Source organism: Chrysochloris asiatica, unplaced genomic scaffold (genome assembly GCF_000296735.1).
Source record: "Chrysochloris asiatica unplaced genomic scaffold, ChrAsi1.0 scaffold00067, whole genome shotgun sequence".
Taxonomy (NCBI): domain Eukaryota; kingdom Metazoa; phylum Chordata; class Mammalia; order Afrosoricida; family Chrysochloridae; genus Chrysochloris; species Chrysochloris asiatica.
The window spans coordinates 14,035,993-14,044,741 of record NW_006408585.1 but is presented as its reverse complement, the minus strand read 5'-3'; the positions used below and the strand labels follow the sequence as shown (position 1 = coordinate 14,044,741).

The following is an 8,749-nucleotide window of genomic DNA, read 5'->3' as shown; positions in this document are numbered from 1 at the left end:
TGGACATTTTGTAACAAAGAGGGGAGTGATTAATTTATCAGTCTAGGAGCGGAGGACCCTGGGACCATCAATGGAGAAGAGCAAAGAGCGGAATCCTACCTAGAGAGGCAGTGAGGCCTGGGATGGAGGCAGAGAAGACAACGTCAAGATATGGTGGGGCTGGGGGCTCGGGATCAGGAGATGGCAAGGGGCTGAGGACTTTGGTGGTGGTGGTGGTACAAGTTTACAGGATACACCCCTTGGTTGGGTGAGGATGCATGGACAGGATGATAACTATGCCAACGAAATGATGGATGATGGAATGAACGTAAAGCTGATGTTCTCCCATGTAGACTATCACACAATTCACAGTAAAACATTAAAAAAAAAATTTTTTTTTACTCATTCATCAAGGCTCCTCCCTCCATAAACACTTTGTACACTTCTTGCTCCTCAGAAATCTAAGGCAATGGGTTTTTACACCTGTCCTGATGTGGTGCTGTAGTATAAGCACTGGACTGCTAACCAGAAGATCGGCAGTCCAAACCCACAAGCTGCTCCTTGGAAACCATATACAGGGGTGCTATGAATTGAAATGATTCGAAGACACTTAACAAACAAAAACAATGGCACATATAGGAGCTATGGTGGCACTGTACAATAAGCACTAGACTGCTAACTACAAGGTTGGCAGTTCGAACCCACCAGCTACTCCACGGGAGAAAGATGAGGTTTTCTGCTCCCATAAAGATTCACAGCCTTGGAAACCCTGTATAGGAGGGTTGCTGTGAGTCAGCATTTATGGCACAAATAGTGACGCAGTACGTTAAATGTTGAACTGCTAACAGGAAAGTCAACTGTTCGAGCCCATCAGCTGCTCTACAGGACAAAGAAGTGGCAGGTCTCTATCCATACAGATGTACCTCCTTGAAAACCCTGTCCTATAGGGTGATTGTGAGTTTGAACTGACTCTATAGCAGTGGGTTTGGAGTTTTGGGCTGATGACACTGATAGTTTTTTCTATCAGTTCTTACCAAGATTGTTTCCTGCCTGGAATATATTGTTGTTGTTGTTATGTGCCATGGAGTCGACTCCGACTCATAGCAACCCTGTACAGGGTTTCTGAGGCTGTAAATCTTTATGGGAGCAGAAAACTTCATTTTTATCTTCGCGGAACAGTTGGTAGTTTGGAACTGCTGACCCTGAGGTTAGCGGCCCGATTCGTAACCACTACGCTACAAGAGAACAGGCATCTAATCAATGTCTGTGGACTTTTACTGAGAGGATCTCTAAATCCAGGTATTCGCCTGTGGGCATAAGAACTCATACATTTTGGTTTCTCTTTAGATGCATCGCTTTTAACATCCGTGCTCACTGTGAGTACCCTAAGGTTATTAAGTAAGTCTCATGGCTCTATCACACACCTACTTTCTCATGGGTGCATTCATTTTCGTGATCTTTACAAGAGCTCAAATGAACCTGTCTGGCTATGTCCAGAGTCAGATGAGAGGCATCTATTTTCAGGACAATTTCAACATGAAATGCAACATGAGCCTTCATATCGCATGGGTGGCGTGAAATCATCTCACCCAGTCGGGACCCAGTACAGACTCTGCACTGAGAGCTTAACTCTTCCTCTCTGCATGCATCTGCAGTGACACATGTTGAGGCTATTTCTGTGAGTTTCACTTGCTTCCTAAGTATCACGGACTAAAAAACTGATTACAGCACGGGTCAACTCAACCCTGAAGCCTCATGCAATCTTCTCACCCTGTGCTGTACTAAACTGTATTGTGTACATCTCTATCATGAAATCTTAAAAGGTTCTGGAGAAATAATTCTTCAGGTGCACCCTATAATTTGTATCCTTTTCTGAATATACAAGATGTTTGAAAAATATGATTTTTGTTTTTAAACTTGGGTCAGTGCTTTAGTTAAGTGCCACTGAATTGGTCCCAACTTATAGCAACCCTGTATAGGGTTTCTGATGATAGGCTGGTGGATTTGAACTTCACGTTGATCTTGCTGTTAGCAATCCAGTGCTTATCCTATGGTACCAACTCCATGACTTGGGTAGCAACAAGCTCTTAATCTGTGGCCTTTGGTCCAGGCTAACTCCCTTAAATGTGTTTGCAAAAATTGTTAGTCTGGTCTAGAGGCTGGGAACTTGACTCATTTAGAGAACAGTGGTCTCCAATGGCAGGCCGTCAGAACCAGTGCTGCTCCAAGTGTGACTACGGATCTGGACCTATCTGCAAACTACAGCAGTTTGTAACAACACGAGTACAGAAATACAGTACTGTCTTAGGTGTTTAGAAACTTAACCGCAACCTGACATTGTCTTGACATTCAAAATGACCATTCTTGAAATAATCGTTCCTGTGTTTTACAAAAGTATCTGTTTATGACAGACTGGTCCTTCACTACAAAGAGTTTGAGAACCACTGGCTTACAAAATCCATGAGATTTTCATTTCCCAAGTCCAAAATGGTTCCAGGATTCTTTCTAGGTGTTAAAAGGGTCACACAGAGACTATTGTCTCACTAGGGAGGAAAACCACTGTATAGGGCTCACTGCTTTAGAACCATGGTTTTTATTTTTCTGCAGTGGTTTTTCCCTTGGGGATTAAGGAGCCTATTAAAAGAAGTTGATAAAATCTTAAAAGTTGCTCATCAGAAAAATGTGCATGCTCAGTAAATTCAGTAATTTCAGGAGCCTCATTGATGCCTGTGGCAAACCTCTGGTCTGAACATTATGGGAAGCTGGGCAGAGAGAGTGAATAAGTTAAGTAACAAGTTCCTGTGCTGTGACTGAACCAGGGCCTTTGAAGAATAATACAAAACTTAGTAGGTAAGCGCTGTCTGTAGTTCTGAGCACTTGTTCACCATACTGCCCACCCAACCAACCTCCTTTCCCCTAGCTTATTAATCCCATGAAACTCCACACAAGCCTTTATTAGGACAACCAGTTTCAAAGGAGACTTTTACACCTAATACAACCTACTATAAAACACTTCCTTCTGAAACCAGTGAGTAGGCAAGAAAGGGGACCAGGGTAAGATGGTGACCAATTCGAAACCTTGACCATGGATCTTCAGAAGTGCATGGGGTATTTCTAAGGATACAGAATTTCTAAATTTAAAAATCAATATTCTATGCTTCTGGTGGTAGCTAATTATGACAAGCGCCAAGTTAAGACTCTGAACTTTGTATAAGTGAAGGCAAAATGAAAACATAGATTCCTTAACTTTTTTTTTTTTTAAAGATAATTGAAAGCTGATACTTTACATAAGACCAATGATAGCAATTAAGCCCTAGACCAGAAACGTCACCAAGGAACTTATTGTTGTGAATGTAGCCGAGGTGATTACAACTCATGACAACCCCTGGAGACACAGTAGAACTACTCCATTCCTTACCTTTTTTATTTAAGAAAGGTAAGTTATTTTAAGCCTCAGTGCTTGTCTTTCTTTTAAAAATCCTTATGTAAATGATTATGAGGAAAAGAAGTAATTCTCCAAGTTGCTCTTGTAGTCGCCCGCCCCCCAGCTGACTTCTCGGAAACCCTATATGGCATTGCTCTGAGTCAGAGCTGACTTGAGGGCACGTTACAACAGCAATCTTTATAGAAGCACGTCACTGAGGCGTTCTCCGATGGAGCCCAGGAAGGGGTTTGAACTGAGCACTTAAACCAGTTGTGCCTCCAGGGTTCCATTTATTAGGGCTGGTGTGTGTGTGTGTGTGTGTGTGTGTGTGTGAAAATGGCTTACTTTTCTTCATTTCTTCATTTCCTTTACATATTGTTTGTTTCAGCTGTTCGATCCTCATCTTGCAGGACATTATTTTCCATCTCTGGAACAAAGTATGCAATCAATATCACAATAATTGTAACTTATGATTAGTATGACCAGCTTACTTTATGCCCCTACTTATTTATTAGTTCTGCATTAGGAAACATACAGCTTTGTGGTTCAAGCTCACCAGCCGCTCCTCAGAAACCCTACATAGGGTCACTACGAGTTGGAACCGACGACTTGACGGCACTTAACAACAATAGTGGATTAAGAAGAAAGCTTGCTAGGAAATGAAGAGAAAAGTCCCAGTTGCTTCGCCTGTGTCAGTGAGCACAGACGAAAGTGATGTACAACACCCTCTAGACTTGTTCAGTCCTACATGTAGGTAGGTACTGGCTGGGTGTGGGTATTTAAATTTCAGTTACAATTTCTAAAATTAAAAATTCAATTCCTTACATTAGCCACGTCAAGGGTTCAGCAGTCCTATGTGGCTAGTGGACACCACAGTGGCCAGCTCAAGTACAGAACACCATCTCAGAAAGTTCTACTGAAGGTCTGCTCTAAATCATCAATGCTGGTTGCTCTAAAGACTCTACCAACACTTTGTCAGTTCCCTTATAAAGGAGGCTTTGCTGTGACTGTGCCCACTGTTCTAGCCGCTGGGTCAGTGCAGCTTGTTGAGGGTCTTCCTCGGTTTCACTGGCCCTCTCTACTCTACCAAGCAGGATGTCCTTCTCTAGGGGCTGATCCCTTCCAGAGGCTGTCTCACTGCCCTCACTAGGAAGGGCCATTAGGGTTGTACTTCTGTGTTCGTTCTTCTCAGCAGTCCACAGTATATTCCGTATTCTTCCCAATCCCGTAATTTAAATGCACCAGCTCTTCTCTGGCTTTCCTTATTCACTGTCCAGCTTTCACAGGCACGAGGCAACTGAATGTACCAAGGCTTGAGTCAGGCACACCTTCTTCAAAGTGACATCTTTGCTTTTCAACACTTCAGCAGCAGATTGGTCCAATGCTACATCGTTTGATTTCTTGACTACGGCTTCCACGGACAATAACTGTGGCTCCTAGTAAAATGAAATCCTGGGTAACTTCAATATTTCCTTAGTTTATCAGGCTGTTGCTTACTGGTTCTGTTACCATGATTTATGTTTATGTTTGGGTGGCCTCCATCCGAAGGTGATCTTCATCAGCAAGTGCTTGAACACCTCTTCACTTTCGGCAAGCAAAGTCACATCAGTTGCAAATCACAAGTTATTCATGAATCTTTGTCCAATTCTGATGCCACCTTCTTATAGTTTAAGCTCTTACATGATTTGCTCAACACACAGAATAAATAAGAATGGTAAAAGGATACAACCATGACACACACCTTTTTGAAAAATTTTAAACCACACGGCATCTCCTTCTTCTACTCAAACAACTGCCTTTTGGTTCTCTAAGAGCACAAGGAAATGCCCTGGAATCCCCATTCTTTGAAATGTTACCCATAGCTTGTTGTCGTCCACACAGTCAAATGCCTTTGCGCAGTTAATAAAACAAAGGGAAACATCTTTCAGATCTGTTTTCAGCCAAGAGCTATCAGACAGCAGCAGCAAAGACAGTCCTCAGTTCACATCCTCTTATGTCCGGCTTGAATTTCTGGCAGTTCCCTTTTAATGTGTTGAGGCAGCTGTTTGTTTTTTTATCTGCAGCAAAATTTTACTTGTGTGTCATATTAATGATATCGTTCAATGATTTCCACATCCTGTTGGGTCACCTTTCTTTGGAACGGGCATTCCAGTCATCTGTCAGGTAGCTGTCGTCCAAAGTTTCTGCCATAGACGAGTGAGCAAGCGCCTGCAGTGCTGGCTGCATCGGTTTGTTGAAACATTTTAGTGGTATTGTGTTATTTTCTGGAGTCTTGTTTTTTGCCATTGCCTTCAGTGCACTTTGGACTTCTTCAGTGCCATTGGTTCTTGATCATATGCTACCTCTTAAAATGGTTGAACATCAACACTTCTTGCTGACACACTGACTCTGTGTATTCCCTCCATCTTCTTTCATTGTAAAATACTGACTCCATCATCAGTACCCTGGCATACCATAACCTCGTGGAGGGCTTTACGTATTCTTTTTACGAATGCAGACTTTTCAGAAGCAGGTCACCAAGTCTACGATGCCTGTCTTAGTCTGGAAGCTCCACTGAACCCAGTCCACCATGAGTGATGACACTGTTATCTGAAATACTGCTAGCAGAGTTTCCAGCATCACAGCAACATGCAAGTCACCACAGGACAAGAAAATGATGGACACATGGTAGAGCTGAAATATGTAAGTTTTTGTTAATGTCATCAAGTCGGTTCTGACTGATAGCGACCTTGTATGCCATTTCCAAGGAGCGGCTGTTGAGTTTGAACCATCAACCTTTCGGTTCAAAGTAACCTTGTGGTCTAGTGCATTATCCCACAGTGCTACACCAGGACTCCTGAGTACATAAAAGTAATATTAACTATATTGCCAAACTTACCAACTGATCTGTTATCCATTTTCCTTCCATGGCTTTTAATACTCTGTAAGAGAAATCATCTCTTAAAAGTCATTTAAAAAAAAAAAAAAAAGTTATTTTGTAATGAGTTCTTAGAAATTACTAAAAATACCAAGATGGAACTTCGCATTTAGAATGCTTTCCCACCTCCCTGTTCTCTGCAGTTTAAAAAAAATTGTTTACCTCCTTCCTTTTGCACTTCTAACACTATCCAAAGCCTCAAACAGTCAAGACAGATATGTCCATTGTCCTCATTCATATAATCCCATCGTAATTAACACTGATAATAATGATAAGACAACTCATGATCCAAAATTCTATGGTAAGCTGCCAAATAAATGGCATAAATCAGCAGATCTCTCTACTGCAGGATGCCTGGAACATTTCATACGCTAAGAATGTAAGAACGTGTTTACCTGACCATTACAGACTTCAATGAGAAGCTCAAGGCACACTTTGGGGACCTCTGGAATGCTCATTAGCACATTCACCCTCCACAGATGACCTTATGATCAGCTGTCCAACGGTTAACCCACTGCACCCCAGGGATCCTTGAACACACATAGCTATGGCTGCTGCTGCCGTGAAGGGCTGCTGAGTCCCTTCCAACTCATAGCAACCCTGTATAGGGTTTCCAAGGAGTGGCTGGTGGATCTGAACCACCAGCTTTGACATTAGCAGCTTACCAGGACTCCAATCCCATAGATATCTTTCTTAATACAGCACAATGCTCAAGGCAAACATTCTTTACCAGTTAAGTTAAACTATCGTTTGAAGATGGCACTCTGGAAAAGGCTGATGATGCAGGAGAAAGACAACAGGTGAAGGAAGGGAGCCCCCACTGCCAGTGTAAGTCTAACCACACTTACTCTCCTGCATCCTTCTGCCACACATCACTTACCATTCATCCAAGAATTCCTTGAATGCTGACTGTGGTCCAAGCACCAGGTATGATCCCAGTATTTCCTAGAAATGCGACCATCTCTCCTGTTCTACTTCTCCCAAATACACAGCTCTTCCCAGGTCATTTAAGGGAGATTTAACTCTAAACTCAATAAATGAGCAATCCATTTGTCTGCATGCCATAGCACTTGAATCCACACAAAGAGTGAACAGATAACCTCCACAAATACAAAAGCAAAACAAAAAAACTCACTCTTTTTGAAATTCTTCTTGCTTGCTCTTAAGTCGGCTTAACCTTTCCTTCTTGTCAATAAACCTTGGGGGGGGGGGGGGGGAAAAAAATTTCAATATTTATTTAAATGTTTTTGTGTGTTTTTAGTTCAATGAGATTGTGCAAATTCCAGAAAGCAGATCATTTCTACAGATTCAACTGAAAAGCCACTGTCACAAAAGTAAATACGCATCTACCCAATGGGATAACCAACACAGCTGTTTATCATTTTAAGACAAAGTTCACATTCAACTTTAAAATGCTTTCATGAGCTTTAAAAACAAGTCTACAGATATTAAACTCTATATTTAATCATTTTCTAGAATGGGCACACCAGAAAACTAAAGTGAATTCTAATCTAAGTAAACTCAAGCTTCCATTATAAAAACAAAACATAGTAATTATTAAATTTAATTCTGCACTCATCTACAAATTGGTCCCTTATAATTTCCTAAACATTTTTTTCTCTAATTTTATTTCTAGTTATTATAGACAAACATAGTCCTGGTGTGGCATTCTTATATAAGCACTGGACTGCTCACCACTAAGTGGACAGTTCAAACCCACCATCTGCTTCCCGGAAACCCTACATAGGGTCTTATGAGTGGGAACAGACTTGACAGCATTAAACAAGAGCAGTCTAACAAGTTTAGTGAAAGTGATCAAAAGGAAGGTGTATAGCACTGCAATGTTAATTTTATACTTGTCAGTTTCCTTCCTTTAAATCTGCTGAGGGTGTGTCTGTTCTGACTCATGGCAGCCCCACTGGTAGAGTAAAGCTGAGCTCCATAGAGTTTTCTGGCTATAATCTTTATGGAAGTAGATTTCTAAGACTTTCTCTTCTAAGGCACTGCTGCGTAGGTTTAAACCACCAACCTTGCAGTTAGCAGTTGAGCACAAACTCTTTGTGCTACACCCAGGGATCTCTGTAACCTTACCATTTTCTTCCTGCCACCTGATTTTGGATTTTGTGTCCAACTCATAGGGATCCTGTATGTGGTTTTCGAAGGCTTTAAATCTTGGGAGCTGAAAGCTTCATTGTTCTCCTGCGGAGCAGCTGGCAGGTTCAAACTGCATAACTTGTGGTTGTTCAGTGCTTATTGTACAGAGTCACTGAGCGCCCATAAAACCCAAAAACTGGTTTCTGTCAAATTGATTTGAACTCATGGGGACCCTATGACAGAATGGAATTGCCCTATGGAGTTTCCAAGGCTGCAAATTTTTACAGATGCCAACTGCCACCTCATTCTTCTGTGGAGGTGGTGGTGGGTTCAAA

At 41.8% G+C, this 8,749-nt stretch overlaps 1 protein-coding gene across 1 annotated transcript in view; it reads right to left on the bottom strand.

Moving 5' to 3' along the window:
* The window catches only part of ATG14 (autophagy related 14), a 51,173-nt gene that overhangs the window by 22,002 nt on the left and 20,422 nt on the right, over positions 1–8,749 (bottom strand). The window contains exons 2-4 of the mRNA XM_006864616.1: positions 7,456–7,518; positions 6,282–6,324; positions 3,749–3,830 (exon numbers count right to left, since the gene is read on the bottom strand). Of these exons, the coding sequence (XP_006864678.1) occupies positions 3,749–3,830; positions 6,282–6,324; positions 7,456–7,518 (188 nt within the window). The remainder of the gene's footprint in view (positions 1–3,748; positions 3,831–6,281; positions 6,325–7,455; positions 7,519–8,749) is intronic.